Source organism: Netta rufina (assembly GCF_964035555.1).
Source record: "Netta rufina genome assembly, chromosome: 1".
In the NCBI taxonomy this organism is placed as follows: Eukaryota; Metazoa; Chordata; class Aves; order Anseriformes; family Anatidae; genus Netta; species Netta rufina.
In genome coordinates, this window is record NC_140123.1 from 158,394,734 (window position 1) to 158,417,915 (window position 23,182).

Consider the following 23,182-nt stretch of genomic DNA (forward strand, 5'->3'; position numbering starts at 1 on the left):
CAGCATGTTACAGAGATTTTAAGCAAGAGTGTTACAAAACTTATTGTACCATTCCAGTGTAGCTTAATCTCTAACATTAAAGTATCACTCCCTGTAGTCAGTGTCCAATAGAACATACAATCTTTTTCCTCCTCTATTTTAGTTTTCACTTGATTCACAAAACAATCTAAAAGTGGTCTTTATTTACATACAGATTGACAAGAACGGGGAAGCTGAGTCCCAAAGGCAAGAAGAAATAGCTACAGAAAAAACCAGTATAATTTCTGAATATTTAAAAAATGTATTCTATGTTGTCCTTTTGAACAATAAAAACAGGTCAGATATTAGACCTGAAGCAAAGTCTGTAGCTGAGATTTCAATTTATTTATTTATTTATTTATAATCATTCATTTTTCAGCTACTTTTAAAGAAGAGGACTGAGAGGTGGAAAAAGAAATATTGCCTCAACTCTAAGAGCAAATATCTAATAAAAACTCATGTCTTTGGATGGAAATACTAACATGAAGAGAGCTGTTCTACAATTTGTTCTGTGTCAGAAAACAAAGAAAAATTGCTTTAAACTGAAGTGAAGCATCCAGCTATTACCAGTTTTTTTGGTTGATTTGTTTGTTTGTTTGTTTGGTAGTTTTGCTGCCTATTGGATTTCAAATAAGACTGCCAATTTGTTAGTGTCATAGTCGTAAAGGCATAGTCATTGTAGCCTGCTGTATTTCTTCAACTCTGATTTTAGCTTGTCTAAATTTGTTGTACACATTCCCAAAACATAAGGGTGAGGGTGAAGAATGTGGTCCCTGTGCAAACTTTCTATTGCCTGGCCCAACAGAAATATAACATGTCATTTGCACTTGTGTTTTAAACGAGTGTGTATGTTCACTTAGATGAAAGAAAAGTTTGATATTAAACAAATGCCAGCTTGCGTAAGTGGAAGGGTTTGTTTTGTTTTATTGAGATTTTTGGTCTGAAATCAAGCATTTATCATCAAAGATGTGCAGGTATTATTTGCTGCTCTTCACAGTAGAATGGAATGATCAAGCACTTACGCTGTACCCTGTGAATCATTTCTGGGGACTTTTTCGCTAGAAAAATATGTTAAAGTTTTGTGTTGTTCCCTCCTACCCCCCCAACAGGAGAATAGTTGTTCAGACTATCCAAAGGAAGAGAATTTCCTAAACTTTAACTAGTAGTGCTTTCAAACAGCAAAGCAGAGAAGCTCAGTAATAATTGGAAACCAATCCATGGCTCTTCAAGTATATTTGCTTCCATTATGACATGTGTTTCTGAATTCTGGTCCTTAATACATTCAGCTGCAATATTTTGTGTGACTGTAGGTCATCAAGGGCCTTTTATTTATTTATTTATTCCCCACTTTCCATGCAGAATAAAGCTCAGTATTTCTCAAATAAGCCATTTAATGTGAGATTTTTATTTGCTAGATAAACTGATAAGTCAGTTTATCAAAGATAAAGAAGACAGCATCAGACCTTATCAGCTTTATAAAGACAAATTATTTCTGCAGACAATAACTATTTAATATACTTTTTCTGTAACCTGACACAAACTAAATCTCTACATTTCATTACTAATGAAAAGAAAGATGTTTTCTAAAGAAAATATGCCTTTTGGAATACTGTTTCTACTCTTTCAAAATGAAGGGATGTTTCAGGTAAGAAAGCAGAAAAATATGGGTGTCTCTATTGCAGGACATTTATTCAAAGCTTTCTAGAATGTACGGTGTAATAAAGGAGAAAAATATGGATGTCTCCATGGGAATAAATATTGCTTTAAATGAAATGGGGATAAATATTCAATTGTGTACGTATATTTTCTTTTTAATTCTTTGTTTTCTATGTTACAGGTTTAACATATAAAATTATTTAACTTTAAAACTTAGCATAAAATTTTGCATTTACATTGATCATTTATTGTTTTCAGCACACTTTTTACTAAAATACTTTTCTTGATATTACTATACAAATTGCAGTTAAGTAGATAATAGATTTGTCTTTTAACATTCCATATTATCCTTTGTACCTTATTAATCAATTTCATTATTATTAGAAATATTTCCAAAATTAATGAGGTTTGGAAAAAAAAAAAAAAAAAGTAAAAAAAATATCTTGCTTAGTGTAGCAGTGAGTTAATCACTTGTCTTAAAAAGTCTTGTAACATATGTAAGTATTCCTTTCTGTCACAGTTTAGATGATGTTACCAACAGGCAAACGGGGTAGGCACATATATGCATAAGGTGTTTTGCTCAGGTTAATGGGATTACCATCTAGTCTGATGTCTTCAAGAGCCCTACGTACATAAGTAAAATCTTTCATTTTGCAGAAAGTATCTTCATGCATCTCTTGAATGTTGTTGTTCTAAAAAAGAAAACCCAAATATCTATCAGAATAGTTGCTTGAAAATACACTTTTAATCTTTGAATAAAAAGTTATAGATGTATTTGCAGTGCCCAGAGAGAGATTTGAATCCAGAATTGTGTCGGCAGCCGAGAAATGTCACAAGAGATGGTAAAATCCCTTGGCCAGTGCAAAGTTTCAAAACTCATAACTCAAATCATGTAGCAAAGACAGTTTTTTAATGGTAGAATAGAGCATTTTAATTTCAAGAATCATAATGAACCACCTTATTAATGCAACTTGGAAACAGCACAGGACAGTTCAAAAATCACAGAACCATAATTACCATCTTGATGTGCCTCTGCTTGTAAAGGCACAAATCTGGAGTTTGATCTGTGACAACTTACTTTCCCTCAGGCCCTCTCACATTAGCTTAACCCACATACAGGGAAAAATGAATCCTTTAGGTTTTATTCCTTTGTTGTGAGTTCGTCTTATATACCTTTTCTTCACTGAACATCATCTCTTTAAGTGAACCATTTTCAACAACAAATTGCTAGAATCCAAGATTTTCTGGAAATTGTGACTAAAAAAAGTCACCTTTAAAATGAGGACAAGCTGAAAATTCTTCCTTTCTATATTACTTTTCTAGTCAGAAACTGGTGTGAAAAGAATGCAGCTCACTAGCTTTGGACAGATAACTCAGATAACAGATAGCTCAGAATATTTAATTTACTGGCATGTGCAGGTGAAAACAATAGTCAGCTAACAGGCAGAATATTTCTTCAGATCTACTTATTGAAAGATAGAAGTCAAATTACTTATGGTAAAGCAGGACATGTATCCAAAGCTTTCTAGAATAAAAATAAATATATCTGATAAACAAAATTGGTCATTGGTACAAGAGGAAATAAAGAGAAAGAAGCAGAGATGAAAGTGTTAAAAGGAAGAAGGCAGAAACAAAGGTACAAATAATATCAAATACGAAAATTAAAAATACAGAAAGATGGTGAATGAGATATTCCAACATAGTCAAATGAAAGAGTTTGGAAAATGAAGGACTGAAATAATGATATAATCTGTGAATGACCTTTATTAAGAGAATGAAATATACCATGTGTAGATACAACCAGTATGTAACTTCCTTTAGGAATAAAAAGCATTCCATTCTTACAAAAAAAGATTTCCAAGAGCAGTCTGAGGGATTTCTGTCTCTTTTACTAGTTTAGACCAATTTTTCTCTTGACTCCTTAAACCAAACTTTGATAAAGTTATTATTTTTATGTTTTCAAAAGTTTTTTTAGTTCAAGTACATATACTTTTGGGTAAACAGAATAAAAACCAACCAAACAAATAATAATAATAATAATAATAATAATAATAATAATAATAATAATAATACTTAAAACTCCAGTTTTACTTGCTAACATGATGCATGGAACCACTACATTTGACTTTTGTAGCCTACCTGAAGATGAAGTGCTTGGAGACTTTCAGGAAGTGGCAATGGAATATGATCCAAACTATTGTCAGTGATGTAAAGATGCTGCAGTTCATGCAGATCCTGGAAGATGAAGAATAAAGGCAGAGGAAAATGTTAGACACTTCTGAAAATCATTAGCATGTAATTTTTAAGTCTATCACCACAATTAGCACCATTAGATATGAACTCCTTTTGTTTCAGCGTGATATGGATGAAAAGAGATAAATTCGAAGACAGTCAAAGACTTCCTTTTGTACAGGCTGAGAGCTATTATTGTTAAAGATAAGCTGTTTGGATAAAATAAAGGAAAAATGTCTTTGAAATGTCTTTAATTAGAGACTTCATTTCAGTGATGTTGTTCTAGCGTCAAAATACCACTTCTCCCAGTCATTATGCAGAAAGGCTTCCTATTCTGTTTTCTTGCTTTTGTGATAAGCTTATTCAATTTTGCAGAAGCTTATTGGTGTTAAAGAAAAATATAAATGCGTAAAAAATGCTTAAGCTAAAAATAAAATTCTCATTCCACTTGATTTTATTTTTTTTCTTCACACAGCTTAGTGGAAGAAGCAGCTTTATCTGGTAACTATAATAGTAAGATATAAACTTGTCTTGGTAGCCAATAAAGCTCAATAGAATGCTCTCATTTTGCCCCATTTTGCACATGAGTTACAGTACCTAATTACTTCTTTAAGTTCAGTATTGGAGTTTAATTCCTTTTGACACAGTTCTTTAAGATATCAGGGTAAAGGTGCTTGGTAAATGTGAAAGATAAATGCTAGGACCCCACATGCAGAGCAAGAAGAAAATCTGCTAGGCCACAGTCTCAATTCCAGGGACTAATATTTGCTCATCATTCCTATTCCCAATACTTTCCTTATGTTGGACTAGGAGAAAATATTTAATTCAGTAAGTGCTCTTGGTTGCTACATTTAGAAGCTGTCCTCCAAAGGAGGCATTGAGATGTCTGGTTAAAACTAGCTTCTTAGAGACAAATGAATATTCCACAAGTAGATTTCTGGCATGTGAAGCTAGTCTGTATTATATTTGGTATTTCCAACACAGACTAAAAACTTCAGATTTCACATGCAAGTAGGGGCACTACATCAGCCCACCAAAATTCTTGTCAAAGGATGATCATTCCAAGGTTCCAATTTCCCTTCTTTTCAAGGTGTGAAGAAAGTATGTACATGAAAGTAATAAATACTCTAATAATGCATGTAGATACAAGATAGATAAGTAGATAGGTAAGTTTGGAGCAGTGGCATCCATAGCTTTGCCCTTCCCTCTTGCCTGCTTGCAAGAGGAGATAAAACAACATTCCAGTCTGTTCTCCCTAAGTATTAGTAATGTGGGTAGATGGTTGATAGATAACAAACATAGCATGCTGTCACATCTTGTGTGGATCTTTGTAAAACAATAAGAAATAAGGTTTTCATGTCCAGTTGATAAGGCTCATTCACCTTGTTCTATCTTTATTGCTTGCCTGACAACCAGCAAGGTCATGATGCCTATAATCTTAACAGATTTACCACTGTAAAAGGAACACTTGGGATGCTTTTTGGAATACATCCTATTTTAGTTTGGAGAAAGGAAGAAAAGATTTTCCCATAAAACCTAGACTTACTTTAAATGCCTCATTACGTATTCCATTGCGGCCAAGCCTGTTGTTACTAATGTCAATGAATGTCAGGGTAGCTGGTAACTCAGGAAGTTGCCTTATCCTATTGTCACGGAGCACCAGTTCCTCAAGTTGGGGAAGTCTCCGGAAGGCATCTTCATGGATCTCTGATATAAAGTTTGCAGTCAAATCAATCCTCTTTAAATTGTCTGGTAGAGAAAGAAGATGCAACAATAATTTCAAAATGTATTGCTTGAAAGTTTCGAAAAAGAAAAGGCAAACAGGTTATTTAAATTACAAGTGAAGAGTCTTGAATCAGACTAATTCCTGACTGACTATGTGATAACCTTTTCTCTTTATATATTGCAATGATACACATTCAAATGGTTCTCTGAAGGAAGGGGATCAACATCTCCCTCATCTTGTTTAAAATTGTCTGTGTCATTGTACGCAGTGTCTTTCAGTGAAGAATTTTGAAATCAATAATTTTAAAATATATGTGTGTTCTTGAAAACTTTTAAATGGTTATCCTTTGGGGAAAAAAAAAAAAAAAAAAAAAAAACAAAAACACAAACATTTAAAGAGAAATGAACATATAGTTCTGCATGCTTTCTAGTTTCAATATTTTCCTACCAGAATGTAAAGTAAGAAGTTGTACACATTGACTGTTTTCTGAAATACACTCAAACTTTAAACTTTTTCCAATGGAAAAAATACAAGAAAATTAAGTTTACTTTTGGTAAAACAGAAAAACATATATATATATATATCAGTGCATTAATATACATTAGTTTTAAGACCATTAATCTATGGCTTAATTGTGATTTTCATCCAGAACATTTTTCATCATTTTTAATTATTATTTTTTTTTTTTATCTATTTTGTTCTTTTTCCAGCCGTATATTTTGACTTAAATTACTTTTCTCTCTTAGTGTTTATTCCCCATGTTTTATTTATATATGGTAATTGTGTCCCTTCTCGTTATATAAACACATTATATAAGTTAGGTCAGAAACACAAAATAGACAAAATATTTTGATATTCAGACTGGTGAGGGTATAGCAGGTCCTGACTATATTAAGTCAGGATATTCTTAATATTTTCTGAAAAATAAATAAAAATAAATCAGGTATCTTTAAGATATCTCAAAAAAAAGAAACATGAAAATAAAATATCACTAATTTTGGATAGTTTAGGCCACAAAAGATTTTCTATTAGCAAGTTTCATTTACTGAAGAATTTTCTAGATATTGATGGAGGGAACATATGAATATATATTTATTTAAAAATAAAATCCCTTTCACACAGATACTTTGATAATATTTGAATGTACATCTATCTGGGAGTACATATATCTATCTTATTTAGAAAAAAAAAAGTACTTTCTGATATAGTGCAAATATTCCATAAGGGTTGTTTTTTCTGCCCATCTGAAGTTAACAACTAATAGCAAAAACATTGATGAACTTTATTATTTCTACTAATTCAAAATTTTGACAGAGAACCTGTATTTGAAATATTGATCTCTAGGCAAAGCAAAGCACTTTTCCAAATGTTCATTTATGTGTGTAGTCTTAGTAGCATCAAACATAGTGTAAAATGAATCATTATGGTTTAGATCTGTATGAGCAAAAAATTATAGAAATTAAGGCTAATTGGAACATTACTGTTATCCATACTTAAGTTAGCAAAGTCATTTTTGTTGATCTTCTTGATTCGATTGTAGCGTGAGTAGAAATACATTGTTTTCTTAGGCAATGGTGGAACAGCATCAAGCTCGTGATCATCACAATAGACTGTTGTCCCTAAACATGTACACAAAAGGCATGTGGGAAGGCCTATGAAAGAATTTAGAAGAAAACAGTTTGTTACAAGAAAATGTACAAAATGATATGTAAATTAATGCAATGAATCACAGAATCACAGAATCACAGAATCACAGAATCACAGAACTGTAGGGGTTGGAAGGGACCTCAAAAGATCATCAGGTCCAACCCCCTTGCCAAAGCAGGTTCCACAGAGCAGGCTGCCCATGAAATGTTCACCTAAGTACTTAAAGGATTTTATTGATGATAAATTCTTATTCTGTCCTGATCACCACAACATATAAATGCAACAAAGTGTTTAAATTCTCTCTTAAAAGTAATCACTTTTATTATTATTATTATTATTATTAATTGCCTATTAGAAGGTGTTTTAAGTCTTAGCTTTCTTCTTCTGATGCTGTGTTTCTCAGAGTATAATAATAGAATATTAGGTCACAGCAGCCAGCCAAAGTTCAATTTCCCCATAATACGGCAAGAATTTACTTCCATCTAGGTGGAGAAATAACAGGTATTGACTGAAATTGGTTCTGTAAATAGTACTTATAAGTAATTTGTATGGAAATTAATATTTTCCTACAGAACTATGGACAAAAACTTCAGTTTCTTCTTCATGCTTTTTATTTATGTTTTCTGATTCAGAAAATTAACATCAGGAAGAAATATCTTTCTATCAGTCTGAGTTAAGGTAGCTTGAAGACTGTGTTAACGAAACATTTTGTTATCACCAGAAGTTCATAAAAATTAAAAAAGCAGGCCATTTCATCTTAATCATAGACCTGTATGAAGGCAGTGTAGTCAGAAGTTTTTCCTGATAATACTGTTCATATTTAGTGAGAATTTTAACATTGACTGGATTGTCTGAAAGCCATTATGAGTAGAAAAAGTTGCTAGTTGAAATAAGTGTTGCATTTTTAATATATATTTATTTTTTTTATGGTGTAAATTAGTGTATCTGTTTCTCATCTTTTACTGCCATAGAAATACTCCTGTTTAAAGTTTTTCCCCTCCTTGTAGCAGATGGATGTTTGTTCTGATTAGTTAAAAAATAGTAGCATAATTAATGAGTATGAAAATGTTTTTGTTTCAGAAGAGTTTTTTTTCTCCAGCTCAGTTGTGGCTACATAGAAGATTTGCCTTAATAATATGTGTCATTTAACAACAATAAGCAGTAACTAGCTGAAAGGCAGGCTATATATGTGGTGTCTTTTCAGGCAAGTTTAAAGAATTTAAGACCAGAATACTCTTTTGTTTGAGAATCTTTACTTGGGCATCCAGGGAAAACATTTCTGGAAAGATGAGACTCTTTATGTACTTTCCCTTACTGCCTCCACAGGACAATGTAAATTGGCTACAGGAATAAACCTCACACAGGGAGAAAATAAATTCTCACACCTTGAACCATTCCAACAATGATAAATATAAAGTTTAGTATGGCTGAATTTTTTTTTTTTTTTTTTTTTTTCAAATCATAACAGAGTACAGGAAGAAAATTCCTTCTTGTGTCCCCTTTTTTTATCCTAAAGGGGTAATACTTGTCACTGGATGACATAAGCTGAAAAAGGACATGGATATGGGGAGGATTCAAAATTATGCCAAAAAGAAAAATTAAATTGTCTCGCTGTTCCTGAGTACTGTAGTCTTCTATCCAGTATGAAGCCAAGAACAGCAGCAACATCTGGTAGGAAAATAGGTTGCTAAAAAAAGTAAAAACACAAAATAATCTGATTTGATATGTTACAGCCTCTAGCCTCCCATGCATAGCTTCGGTTGATGCATTAGTTGGTTTGCATTCAGTGCTCAAAAAGGTTGACTCATAATATGCAATATTTACTTGAAATGTTGTGTAACATCCTACAATTTTGAAATTTGAAGGAAATTGTGTGGGTTTTTCAGTACCCTCCTGGGAAATTCTCATTTCCATTTTTATTTGTTTTGACATCAGTATAATTTTGTTTGTCTGGTCAGTGCTCACTAGAAATATGTATAAAAAACAGACTTAGGAATGATTCATATTTCCTCACTGAACACACAATTATTTTGGAAGCATGAACTCCATTTTATTTTCAGTTATCTTCTATGGTACAAAGTTATACTTTAAGCATAGTAAAAGTGTTTAGGAATTATGTGTTATCTGTATTGTTTTTGTGTTGATCACCATGCAATACAGACTAATCACAGGAGTGAATAACTCTAGTACTCATCAACTACGAGTTTAGAGTAGCTGCTAACAAATCCCAATTATTAGCATCACAATGCAGGTGTGGGAGAGAGACAGATTGTTTTATAATTTAAATTCCTCAGTGAGATGTGTAAAGCTCTTCTTTGTCTAGACCTACTCAGAAGATCAGAAAATTAGCTTCACTGGAAATTTCTAAACTGTTCTCTTAAGTTTATAGTTTTCATGGTCAAAAATTCTTTAACTTTTTAATTATATTTTGTATAAAAACATATGCCACTAAATTTTGAGTAGCTGTTGATTCCCTGGAGAGTAGAGAAGCCTTGCAGGGAGATGCTGAGAAATTAGAGAGCTAGGCAATCAGCAACAATATGAAGTTTAACAAGAACAAGTGCCAGATTCTGCACCTGGGACAGAGCAACCCTGGCTGTATGTACAGACTGGGGGACGGAGAACAGCCCTGTGGAAAGGGATCTGGGAGTTTTGGTTGACAGCAAGTTGAATACGAGTCAACAGTGTATCCTGGAAGCCAAAAGGGACAACCATATCCTGGGGTATATCAATCGTGACATTGCTAGCCAGTTGAGGGAGGTGATTATCCTGCTCTTCTTTGTGTTGATGTAGCTTCACCTCGAGTGCTGTGTGCAGTTTTGGGTGCCACAATGTAAGAAATGTATAAAACTATGGTAATGTAAGAAATGTATAAAACTATTAGGGAGTGTCCAAAGGAGGGCTTCAAAAATGTTGAAGAGTCAAGACATATGAGGAGTGGCTGAAGTCACTTGGTTCATTAACCTATAGAGGAGGACACTGAGGGTAGGCCTCATGGCGGCCTGCAGCTCCCTCTTGAGGGGAGCGAAGGGGCAGGCGCTGAGCTCTGCTCTGTGGGGACAGCAACAAGACCCAAGGGAATGACATGGAACTGGGACAGGGGAGGGTCAGGCTGGGTGTTGGGGAAAGGTTCTGCACCTAGAGGGTGGTTGGGCACTGGGACAGGATCCCCAGGGAAGTGATCACAGCACTGAGCCTGCCAGAATTCAAGAAGTGACAATGCTCTCAGAGATGTGGTCTGATTTTTATGTGGTTCTGCGTGGAGCCAAGAGTTGGATTCAATGATCCTTGTGGGTCCCTTCCAACAGAAGATATTCTATGATTCTTCGATTTATCAAAAATGTGTAACAAGTCATCATAAAATGAACATAGTTGGTAATTATGTTGAAATTTGTCAATAAATAAATACTGTTAACGTTTGCCAATTCACTTTTTTTTTTTTTTTTAATGAAAAATATATTTAAAAAAAAAATCTTAATTGATGCACAGCCATTTTAATAGTGAAATAGGGTGGTAACATTTTGACTAGGCATATATCTGACTTCAAGATAGGCCATAATATACCTCTGTTTAGTAACAGAGGTACAGAAATTATTTATCTCCCTTTCAATAAGAGAGGTAGACATCCATAAGCAGGTGAAGTGGGCACACTCAAAAGCAAAGCTGTGCATGCAACGTTTGTTTCTCTTTCTGACTAACCGTCTTGAATTTGGGGCCCAAGAACCCCAGACCCTTGTGCTGAAGACACATCAATTAATTTTGGCATTGATGCTTCTTCTTCAGGTTCTTCTGTCAATGGTGCAGAAGAATAACTCTCCTGATTTATAGAAGGTAATGCTGTACCAATCTCTGCCTGGGAAAAATTAAGAAAGAAATGTTACTGTTTATGTTCACTGACAGCTGTCTTCCAGTTATTCATAAACTGCCACTAGAGGTCACATAAATTCTGAAGTTTAGTACTCAAGCTGCATTTTATCCGTCAGCTACAGTGAATTCTGGTGTTGTGTAAACAGTACATGAAACTCTAACATGCTTATGATTTTTGTCATGATTTTTATCTCAATTGTTAAACGTTTTGTTGTATACACACATGAATGCAAACTGCATATAGTTCATAAATAAGAACATATACTAACATTTTTTCCCACTTTTATTTGAACAAATCATTTATAAATAAAACTGGATATGTCCTGTGTGATGACAAATGGAAATTTGCTGTACAGCATAAAAAAAAAAAAAAAAAAGACCTTTGGCCATAAAATTGTAAATTGTACCAGCATAAATCCAAATGCAATGTAGTTGTATGGGATTTGCACAACAAACAAGCAAACAAACAAACAAACAAAAAAAAACCACTAACATAGTTTTAAAATATTATCCAAGAATTCACAAAGTGCCCACAGTAGTTGCTAGTATGTTGTTAGTACTTTGTCAGTATTCTGTCTTTTCTCAATCTGAATAACTGAAGTCTGTGGTTATCTTCATTCATCTGTTGATGCATTCGGTAGGAGGAAGAATTAAGCATATATGTAAAAATGTTGGATAAAATCTTGATTTGGAAAAAGTCTATAAATTTGGCAGATCCCCTCATGGGACAAGAAACAATTTTTTCTTCTTTAAATCGTTCATTCTATTAGTCTAATTAGTTATGTTTATTGTGTTAATTCTAATTTTGAAGCCACGTTCTGTTGATTTTGCTTTATGATGACTTCAGGATAAAAATGTAGCAATTTTCTTGTGTTATATCAACTCTAATAAAAAGAGCATTGCAGACTTGGCAGGCTTGTTGCAGAGGGGCCTACATTTGCAAAGAAGCAGAGCAGTTTCCTGTTAGGACCCGGCCACTGAAAATGCAGCACAGTTGTGCAACCTTTGCACATTACTGTACTGCTATATCTTGATTTCTCCAGGCTTTCCATTGAGAATTTTAAAATCTAGGACAATTAATTAATGTCCTTATAGTGCTTTGAACATCTGAGGTGTTGTTTAAAAGTTAGTTAATGCATCCACTCCTGTGAGTGTTGCACCCCTCTGCTGCAGTTATAGGATTTTTATCACAACATCTTTCTCTGATGTACAAAAGCATTGAAGCAAATTAATTGAAAGCAATTAATGAATAACATTAATTTTTATAAAAGATTTTTCTTCACTGCAGCTTTCTAGCACAATAGTGCCATAAAGCTATTGAAACCTAAGTTTTTCACCTGACCAAACCTCTCAGTTTTCTAGACCAGCCCCTGCTTACTGCTGGCTTTGCTGTCCAGTGGGGAACTGGTTGTTAAATCGCTCACACTAGTGCTCATAAATTCTAGTTGTAAAGACAGATGTAGATTGCTTCCAAACTGGGCAGCTCCTTAGGATTTTTTAAATTAGGCTGTACAAGCTAAAGGAACTAACACACATGAGACACTAGGTCTGGGTTACAAGCATGAACAAAGCTTTTGCTATATTATACCTGTATCAGTTAGATTTGGACTGAAAAAACATTAGTGTCTCTGTAAATTCTTTACTTATATTCCAATAAGCCAAATTTACGTATAAGTATGCCCTAATATAGATATTAGGATCATAATTTTGTAAAATGCATCGTCATCAAGTGAGCAAGATGAACTTCAACTGAACTATGACCTGTCAGTGTAAATAAGAGTAGGTTGTACCTTGTTGCTTTGCACAGACAGAATGTTCCAATCTGTATCACTGACAGTAAGACAGCTTAACCAGGAATGGACTTGGGGACAAATCAAAAGAAGACTTCGGGAACAAAGGAAATGGGGCAGATGGTCTCTGAATGGAGAAAGCCTAGAGGGAGAGATACATTCCAGACTTTTATTGACCCAGGCTCATACTGCACTAAAGTGCTTGCATATGCTCTCTACTTCTTCACCAGTTCTAGGGAAGTCGGTTAAGACTCTGCCCTGAACACAATCCATACATTTTCAGACCTACTAAACAGCTTTGTATATGTCTTTTGTGGCTGTTCAGCTGAAAACACCATTCTGGACAGCAAGCTTTTCAAAAAAGAATTCACAAATAGCCTAAGAAAATGTAAGAAAATGTTCCTTTCACTTGTCATGGGATTTGGGTCATCTACACTGACTGACACTTCTCTAAATATGTGAGGGTTTACTTTATGGAACATACTAGCTTAGAATTTGTAATTTACTTTATGCTTTCTCTGACTTTTGCTGCTTAGTAGGTTAGTCACTGTAGCTGTTGGTTAGGCAGAGATATTAACTTCTAGTAATTCTGTTTCTGGATTGTTCTCTCACACTCTTTCCTTATAGGACATTATCTCATTTTGGAGATGCACAGATGAAAGTCTCACCACACTTCTAGATGTACTATTCTGAGCAGTTAACAATTACATCTATTCAGTCTCCTGCATTTGTTGTGACTGTCATAAAAATACCAACTATTACAGGGAATTTAATGACATTGCCATTTTTACACTGGTAACAGAACAGGAGTTTGCTAGTATATATGTGTTAACCAATCCAAGCACATGAGCAATATTTTCTTGGTCTATATAGGTTGAACTTGAACCAGTAACCTAGAGCTAAAAGTCTGTTTCCTATTATTGGTCACCTGATTCATGCAGTTTTCTATCTTTTACATATTTGATAAATCACGCAAGATTGTAACAAGACAAAGATGTTTCATCAACTATATATTGTACAGAATGGTCCTTTGTCTTCCAGATGTTTGTTTGTTTTTGGCAGCATACACTTTATGAAAAAAATTAGAAAGAGAAACATTTATAGAGCATTTAATGGAATTATTCTCCTTTTTTGCTGTTGTTGTTTTATTTTGTTTTGTTTTGTTTTGTCTTTCCTTTGCTACTCTAAATAATATATCTTCTGAAGAATCACAAAACAGGAAGAATATTCTAGAGAATTAAAGGATGTTTCTCTTTGTCAGTATGTGAAAGCCTTCAAATCATAATTATCCTTCTAAGATAGATATAACACATGCCACAAGAAAACTGAAAACAATCACTTCACCTGCTTTTAGCCATCTAACTATGTGGTACATTTTTATCCTACCCTGCCTTTGGAATCCATCAAGAGATTTAGTGGATTTAGTGAATACCAGTACAGAATATTAGGTACAAAGTATGCTATCAGCAAAGTTATATCTTTACTAAGATATCAAAGTTATATCTTTACTAAGATATCACCTTTTCCTCCTATATTTATTGAATGTGGCTACATTTGCAAATGAAACTGCTTAAAGTAGATGGCCAACTTATAGGCACTTTCAGATCAGGAAATTATGAAAAATCAAAAGCAAAAAAGGATCTGAAAATACCAATGAGTAATAAAATACAATTGGTAAAAGTTAACTCATGTAACCAGTCATCCATGAGATAGATAATCTTGTCTGAGCTAGCTTCCTTTCACAGTCTGCAGAGAAAAAAACTTTGAAGAGGAGCTACAGCCACCAACCACAGATACTTATTTTGGGATAGGTTCTGTAGGTACGCCTTTGTGTAAGGACGAGGTGAGAAAAAATGTAAAGCTTTAAAGATTAGAAAAGGCTTAGAAGGCTGAATTATATGATAACATTTCAGGGCAGGGGTAATAGTCTGTGTGGTATTAGTCAGAAGGTTTGGAACAGAGTGGAAATGTAGATGAGTAAGCTATATGAGAACTGTGGATCCATATAATCCAAATCCACAATGTACCAAAATAAAGAAGATTATAGAGATTTAATGAGGCAGACAGCAAGACTGTAAACCATCAGTTACCACATTTTACTTCTGAAGTTTTGTCTATCATTTTATGCCTATGAAAGATTTTGATAATTTTTTTAAGATCAAAGTTGATGTATTGCATGTAATAAGCTTAAACCCACTGGAGAATCTGAAGTTTGTCCTGTTTCAGTGCTTTAGTTTTAACTGCAGAAAATATGCTTAAAAGCACAAATTGAAGTTCCTAGCTTAAAAAGGACATTATAGCCTTGAAGGGACTGTTGTACCACACATTGGTCCACCAAAAGGAACTAGTTCCCCCACTGAAACTACCAAATGCTTACAAGAAAATGCCTTAATTATGGAAGAGGTTATTGGTTTGTTTTTCTTTCCAAAAATAGCTCATAATTGTTTCTTTATGAATTTTCCATTTAAGGCCTTCTTTTCTTATGTTGTTCTATATTAAAGATAAATCTGTGAGATTTTGCTGTGATAACTATTTAGGTTGCAAATTCTGCAGCTCAGATAAATTATCATTTTCTCTTACAGAACTTCAGAGATAACAGTTAGGTTGGGGAAATTATTGTAACAGAAATCTGTGTGAGATCCAGGGAAGGGGACATTTGTTTACAAAATTTCTAAGTAAATGGATTTTACTTGCTCACATTCATTCCCTCAGATTTTAATCACTTGCATGGTTATATGGTTATGCTGAGTGGTCTGGCCAGGGTCACTTTGTTCCACACAGAAAACAAGGGACACAAGCTATTGATTCCTCATCATGCCAATGTTCTTCTTGACCAGCATTGAAAACTAACCTTTGTGACTCCTTTAAGAGTCAACTGTTATGGGGCAGTCTTTTACCTTATCATCTTGGATGTGAGACCACCAAAGAATCTTATGCCAGGTTGCTGCAGACTGCCTGTTTTCCTCATTTTTAATGTGTTTTCGTGATGGCTAACATGGAAAAGAATAGTATGTTATATTCTAAGACGTTATTTCCTGCCTACTGCTGGTCTTCACTGGGAGGTCGTCTGTACTGCAGTGTTATCAGAGTGCAGGACCTTCAGTCTCGCTATAAAAAACACATTCTCAGTTTTGCTGCTTGTAACAGGGTTCTGGAACTGGTATAGTCTGGTACAATATCTTTCATTATCAATGCAGGCCATTCTTTTAAACCCTTAACCTTTTCTTTTTTCCCTTTTATTTAAAAAAAAAAAAAAAAAGTATTTTTGTTGTCTGGTGAGGTTTACATGCACATATGCACATACACACATGCATTTCTATTCATACTTTGTTCAGAAAAGTCAATAACTAAGTTATAGAGCTCTGCACTTGTAACCCAGTTATATAGAAATTTATACCTATGGCTTTTGTCCTGGAAAATGTAGGTAGTCTCTCAGGCTCTTTTAATTAATCTTAGAAAGAAAAGTAACCTTATTATCATTTTAACCACAGAGTATCCTAAAACTTCTTGTATCAGTAGCAAGTGTAGCTATGCTATGTCTGATTTTAAGTGAGTAAAATATTCATGCTGCACAGCATTAGTACAGGGATTTTACTTACCAACTCTGTTGTCTGAGAAGGCAGAAATTTATAAATGGAAGTAATCTGGATTTCCATTAATATGAATTGTCAAACTTTCTTTCCAACACTGTTTGAAATTAGATTTTATTTTACCTTTCTGGTTTGAAAGCTATGAGATTCCTAAGCTAACCTGCAGCAGACATTATTCTTTGGAACAGTGCTGAAATTTTGCAAGACAAATAAAAATGCAGGGAAATGTAATGCCAGTTTTAGAAAGCAGAACAGGACTCATTGCACTATTAAAAGGCACAAAAGATCTGAAAACTAGTCCCAGCTGCTTAATGAAGTCTTCCATAGGAGATCCTGCTGACCCAAAACACATACAAATAAAGTAGGAGGTCTCTCAGACAGTCGAAGTTTCTACTAGGAATGTTGTCAACTCTTGGACCTGTGGTGAGAAGCTACCTCAGCCTGACTTCCAGAGCTGCCTGTCATGGAGAGGGTTCAGCATCTCAAGCACATTGCCTCATGCATTTCAGGAAGATCAGGCACTGCTGGAGCTGAGCATGCTTTTGTTCAATTCACCGACCTGGCTTTTCCTAAATGCACTGTGATTGCTTTTATTAACAAGGATTGTATTCTCTCCACTTCAGAAGTAGAATTAAAACATCTGGTTTAGCTGATTTAGCTGTCTCCTTAAACTCCCTGTGTAAACAGTGAAAGAAGAATCACAACCAAAGTGTGGTTCAGCCCACATATATCATGGACCAACTTCCTGAAGTGCTTGTCCATCTTCCTTTGGCTGCACAGGAGACCTTATAGAGACAGTCATACTTTTTAGCAGATATCAGAGCCAAAGTCTGGTGTCAGATTTGTGCTTCCTCTCATTCCTACAGCTTACAATGCTAAGACATTTCATCTGAATATCTTCAAACTGGTACTTGCATGTAGCCCACCCACAGTGATACAGATGCAATGCTCACAAGCTGCTGCATCTTCAAATCTATAAAAGTTTCTAATTGTTCAAGTGCATCTATATAAGAATGTCCTGTTGTATGCAAAATCAGCTAACGATCATTTAGTGACATGTTTAGAACAAGAATATGCTGTAAAGAATATGTAAAGAATATGTAAAGTGCTGAGGAGAAAGGCACAGCAGTTATGCATTCCCTGCCATTCAGAGGGACATTCTACATGATAGCAATAGTTATTGCTACATAACTCTAAAAATAAGGGACACCAATGTCAAAAAGAGAATAGAGAACTTTTTTTTTCTTTCCCTTTTTTTTTTTTCTTTTCTGCACATTTTTTAAAAATATATATTTCCTACTTCTGCTTGAACTTGTAGTCTGAGCTCTATATCCAGCATCAATTGCTGCCACTGTTTTACCCACAGCTACTATTTCCCCTTTTATTAATAAAAATTAATTTGGGACCGGAAGTTGAAAAGCAGAAACTGGAGGCTGGTTCAAGCTGTAGAGAAAGCCAGAAGCCATGAGGCTGGATGTCTGGGGGAAAATGTTTAAGTGATCAAAGATATCAAGGTAGCAAACATCTATTGTAAAAGGTATAATCTCACTGTGATCTTTCAGCTGACACCTCTCACACAGAAATTTCAAATGTGGTGATAGTTATGTTTAAGTAATGACTCCAAGTTGGCCAAATTAGGTGTCTTCAGACCAGGACAACTACTTTGAGAATCTCACCCAGTCTGAGACAAGAGAAAGGATGCAGTTTCTCAGTTTAGCCATGGTAGTGATAACTAATAGCATGTCCGTTATTAAAATGTTAAGTACTTGATATTTTAGCTAGTATACCAGATATTTATATCTTTTCATGTAGCTAACCAGGTGAGACTAGCTCTTTGTGGGCTGTTGTGGTAGAACTTAGGAATTATTATAATAATAATTATAATATTATAATAATATAATATATTATTATAATAATAATAATTCCTTCTTGTCTTGTGTTATTTTTGCTCTTTGCTTTTGCTATATGGCAAAATACTTAGGTATTTCATAATAATTAATCCACAGAAAATTTTATCTGTTGTGGAAATATCTCCATAGACATGCATGTAATCAGTTATAAACAGCTGAGTAAAAGTAAGAGCTGTATTCAAAACTTTTCAGAAAGTAGACAATTTCCTATATTTGGATAAAGCTTCAAATTTAATTCCCTTACAAGCTTTGCTATTAGCTTATTATACCTTAATTTTACAAATTCATAATTATTTAAAAAGACTATATGATGTGTTCCTCAAAGATATAGCATATACTTTATAAAAGTGGATACTCTTAAGTCTCTTATTTAATCAGATACCTGGATCCAATCATGATATAAATATTCATTGATAATAATTTAAAAAAAATACTATGAAGGAAAGGGGCAAAACAGAAACTCATATTTATGCAGTTGTAACTGTCAATTTCAGAAGATAAATCCAACATAACGCTTGTACATAACCTTACAGTGATGATGTGCCTTTGCAGTCCCTTTCTCCTTCAGGACCTTGGTAATAGATCTATTTATTTATATAGATCTATTTATTTACTTATTATACTCTTTTTTGTTTTTCATTATCTGTGGTTGATATGGTTGATACTTTTCTCCTTAAAGTCTTTATAAAAATTTTCTTTCCAAGTGATGTGTTTCTAAGGTTTTCTTGGTAACAAATGCTCTTTGGCTGCAAAGTGTTGGCTAGGACTTCCATATCTCACTAAGCTAGAAACTTGGAAACCACAGATTTCGTAGCCTAAATTTGATGTATCTAATACATGATAATGATGTCAATGCATAACTTTGATTCAGGATTCAATACAAGTCTTCTAACTAATTCCCATCTGCAAGCACTTTCCCTTTGCAAACTCTTTGCACTAAAAATTGTGTTCCCTGTATATATATTGTATATAATGAGAAGACTGAAAGAAATAGACATGCTGATGTTGACAAGCAGTGCTAGAGAACCTCTGATTTACATTGTTAAGTATAACTTTTCCAAACCCTAAAGCTGATGCAAAATTTATGAGCAAAAGAGACACAGGCAGATTTCATGTGGAAAAATGCAAACAACCATTATCTCAATAAAGTATGCTCAGATACCTGTTCACAAGCCAATGAAGTCTGTGTGTATATACATACACATAGACTTTAGTTTTGGCATATATATTTCATAAGAAAAAAACTTTCAGTGTGTCAGAAATATAAAAGAAGTCATGAACCCAAAATCACTCTCACCTAACTTTATTAATTTAAATTTTCAGAGCTCAACCTGAGACAGGTACCTAGGGTTCATCTAAAGTTAGATGACCAAGATAGATATCCTGAAAAAAATGATTCATCTGTATCTTGAAGGGTGGTGTTGGGTTGCAACACATAATTTTAACCACACAGAATGAGTGAGAGGAATCCTTGACCTCTAGGTCTTTCATTTTGCTGGTTGAACATCTTGTGTTGGATTACAGGACCCACTGGATAATATTCTGGAAAGGACGTAAATGACATCACTTTAGTTCAATTCTTTGAGATACATAGGCGTCTCACTTCTCTGAAATAAACAGAAGCTCATAGAACTCATTTGAAGTCCAAACACTGGTATGTCTCCTATGAAACATACCAGTTGGACATGAGCTTGGTAAGTTTGCAATTCTGTTATGAGTTTAAAAATGTGTTAGGAAAAGTTTGCAGTTCTGTGAGTCTAAAAATCTATTATACAGAATGATTTATGTTTGCATGTCTTCAATTTAAAATCTTAAAATTCAGTTAGCAATGACAGAAAATGTTATTTCAGCCTTTCTCCGTTATTTTGGGAAGCTAAAGACTTGATTCAGAGATCTCTAAAACAAAATGCAAATCAGATGCTAAAGAGTTACTACAGAGCAGTTGGAGCAAATGAAGGCTTGCTATTTTTCTGGGTCTCTGTGGTATTGCTCATCATTTAAACTATGCATAACAAAAATTAACTCTGACCTTGCATAAATACTGATTTTTTTACATAGAGCTACACATAGGGACCAGACTTTTGTATCTTTATAGTAACAGGATCATTGGGAGGAAAGTTGTAACAATGATCGAGAAATCAAATATATTGTGTTTAAAATAAGTGAGAGCAATACTGTGTCTGAAATATCACTTTAAACACTGGCATGAAAATTAATAAAAGCTGCATGATCTCTACAACACTGACCACTCTGAATTCTCCTTTGGGTTTTGGGAAATTATGAATGCTTAGGCTTCTTTTGGGTGGTACATACTAAAAGGAATGTAAGCAAAGAAAGATTTTGGCTAAAGATCTGGGAAAAAAAAAAAAAAGCTCTCACAGGGAGGTCCATTCATCTGGAAAGTAACATTCCTTCCTACTGCTATGATGGATGACCTTCATTTGAAGAATTTTAAGAAGGCTGGCTAAAAAGCTCAGCAATGGGAGAAAATCCTCCTCAGGAAAAGAAATTTGCAAGATAAATTAAATATTTATTTATTTATTTATTTATTAATCTTGTTCCATTTCTGTATTTTCCTAAATAAAGCAACCTTAGATAAGACCTGATGTATCTTTTTGGGTGTAATATTGATCATCTTGAATTTCCTTTCAACTGGAAGAGAACCACAGAAAACTTGCCTTATCTCTATCCTTCTCTAAGTAACTTAGGCCATACTGTCCCTCAAGAAACTCGGGCCATACCTTCCCTCAGTGTCAGAATCTCACAGAGAGAGCACAGGATAATAACACCTAATATTCAATATATTACTGAAAAATCCATAGGACAGGGTTCATTTTCAAATAGAAAGAAAAGCCTAGGAACTCTTACTTAATCACTGTCTCTAAAAAAAATTAAAGCACAAGCATACATTGACAAAAGGTGACAGTTTCAGTGAGGAAAGCCCAGATGTATTAATGTGTTTGATTCTGCATGTCACTGGGAAGCAGACCAAAGGCACAATCATTCCTCTGGTCTGGAGTTCTTCATAGTCTTTCTAAGATTAGAAAATATATTTCCCCTGAAGAGTGAAGTTCTGATCTTAATGCAGCCTTTGAGATGATTTTTATTTTTCCAGTTATTTTGGGACATGTTCACTCTTAAATGCCCTCTTAATACTTTGATTTCAAGGCTACTGCACAATGTTGAGCTCACCTTGATGAAACACTCACCTTGATGAATCACTCAGAGGAGCACATTTTCACAATTTATGTACTGTTACGTGAGTGACTACAAAAATACTATTTGTAAAAACAAAAACAAAACAAACACCCCCGCCCCTTATTTTTATTATTAAAATGAAATATTTTTCACTCTATTATGAACATCCTCTTCCCACTCAGTCCAGAACCACACAGTGCATAAATCATTTTCTCAGACGTTTTACGCATGTTTAAGAAGCAGAGTGAGATTGGCATTTATTGAGCTTTTTAGTAATGTAGAGAAATACAAGAATCTGGGAGGGGAAAAGAGCATTAAACTCAATAAATTGAGTCATTTCCTTTTAGAGGCTCCACTGTCTTAGAGTACAACAAAATTTCAATAGTTTTTCTTCAGTAATCTTTCTTCTATTCTTGTTTTTCAATTCAAGTTCCTTCCCTTTTCCTTTCCTACTTTCTTTGCCCACTTTCCTAATAGAAATAGAAATCACTGGTGTTTATAGACTGAAATAAATATGCATTTAACATATTTATTATTATGAGAAATAGCCTCAGGAAACAACATTTCATGGGAATTCCTGGATGTCGTAAGTCAGCTGCCTCAGTCCTTCATCCAGACAAATAAATCACAGGGACAGTCTCTAACACAATTTGTGGCAAAGCAAGGAGATCAGAGGGAAGCTTTTCCTGCTCTCTTAAAGGTTACCACACACACAAACCAGAAAATAATTTGTTCACATTTGTAGGCTGGAGAAACTATGAATGGGCTAAAGTGTGTTATTTGTACTGTTAAAAGTATGTTATAAAAGTATGTAAAGTACTGCTAAAGTGTGTTATTTGTTAACTGTTGATTAACAAATGGCAATAGTAACTTCATGAGTAGGTTTGTCTGATAAATGTTTTTAAGGACAACAAAAGTCATCAGTAGCCACTGCATTTATGCACTTTGGAAGAATAGAAAAAAAAATATATATATACATATGATTACCTCTGATTGGTCAGACTGCTCATTTTCAACATAGACAAATGGGTGAGGCAGCTCTCCAAGTGACACATCATAGAACTCAGAATCATAAATTACAGTGTCAGTGATAGGCACAGCTCCAACAGTCTCAAAGATAAAAAATCCCATAAAAATATTTATGAAGGTTTTCATTCTGCTTTCTTTCCTGAATGAGAAGAAAATGGACAAAACGTGGGTAAAGTGGTAATTGCAAGGAATCTATGAAAATTTATTCTTACAATTGCAATGCTTGCAACATGATTTTGTATGCATGTATGCATTCAACAATGATTTTGATGTTCATATTTATTCATGATAACTCAAATGATTATTCTTGTTTGTTTCATGAAGAGTCCCTGGATAAGAGAATTTCTGCAGATGAATTTTGTCATACTACCATTTAGAAAACTGAGGAAGGACCTATAGAATTTTGCTATATCAGAACAGTATAAAAATAAACTGGCCTCAGTGAGAAAGGATATGAAAAGGTAAAAGGTATATTGATCTTTTTCCACTTTCCCCTTTCCTCTTCAACTATTTCATATG

The 23,182-nt window shown here is 34.1% G+C and overlaps 1 protein-coding gene across 1 annotated transcript; it reads right to left on the reverse strand.

Annotated features, from left to right (window-relative positions):
• Positions 1 to 2,195: 2,195 nt before the first annotated feature.
• Positions 2,196 to 22,789, reverse strand: EPYC (epiphycan; the record flags this gene model as incomplete). The annotated part of the gene is made up of 6 exons (XM_084297337.1): positions 2,196 to 2,366; positions 3,814 to 3,909; positions 5,453 to 5,655; positions 7,126 to 7,284; positions 10,979 to 11,132; positions 22,622 to 22,789. The coding sequence occupies 6 exons, from the start codon at positions 22,787 to 22,789 to the stop codon at positions 2,196 to 2,198; spliced, it is 951 nt and encodes a 316-aa protein (XP_084153463.1).
• Between the last annotated feature and the right edge of the window lie 393 nt (positions 22,790 to 23,182).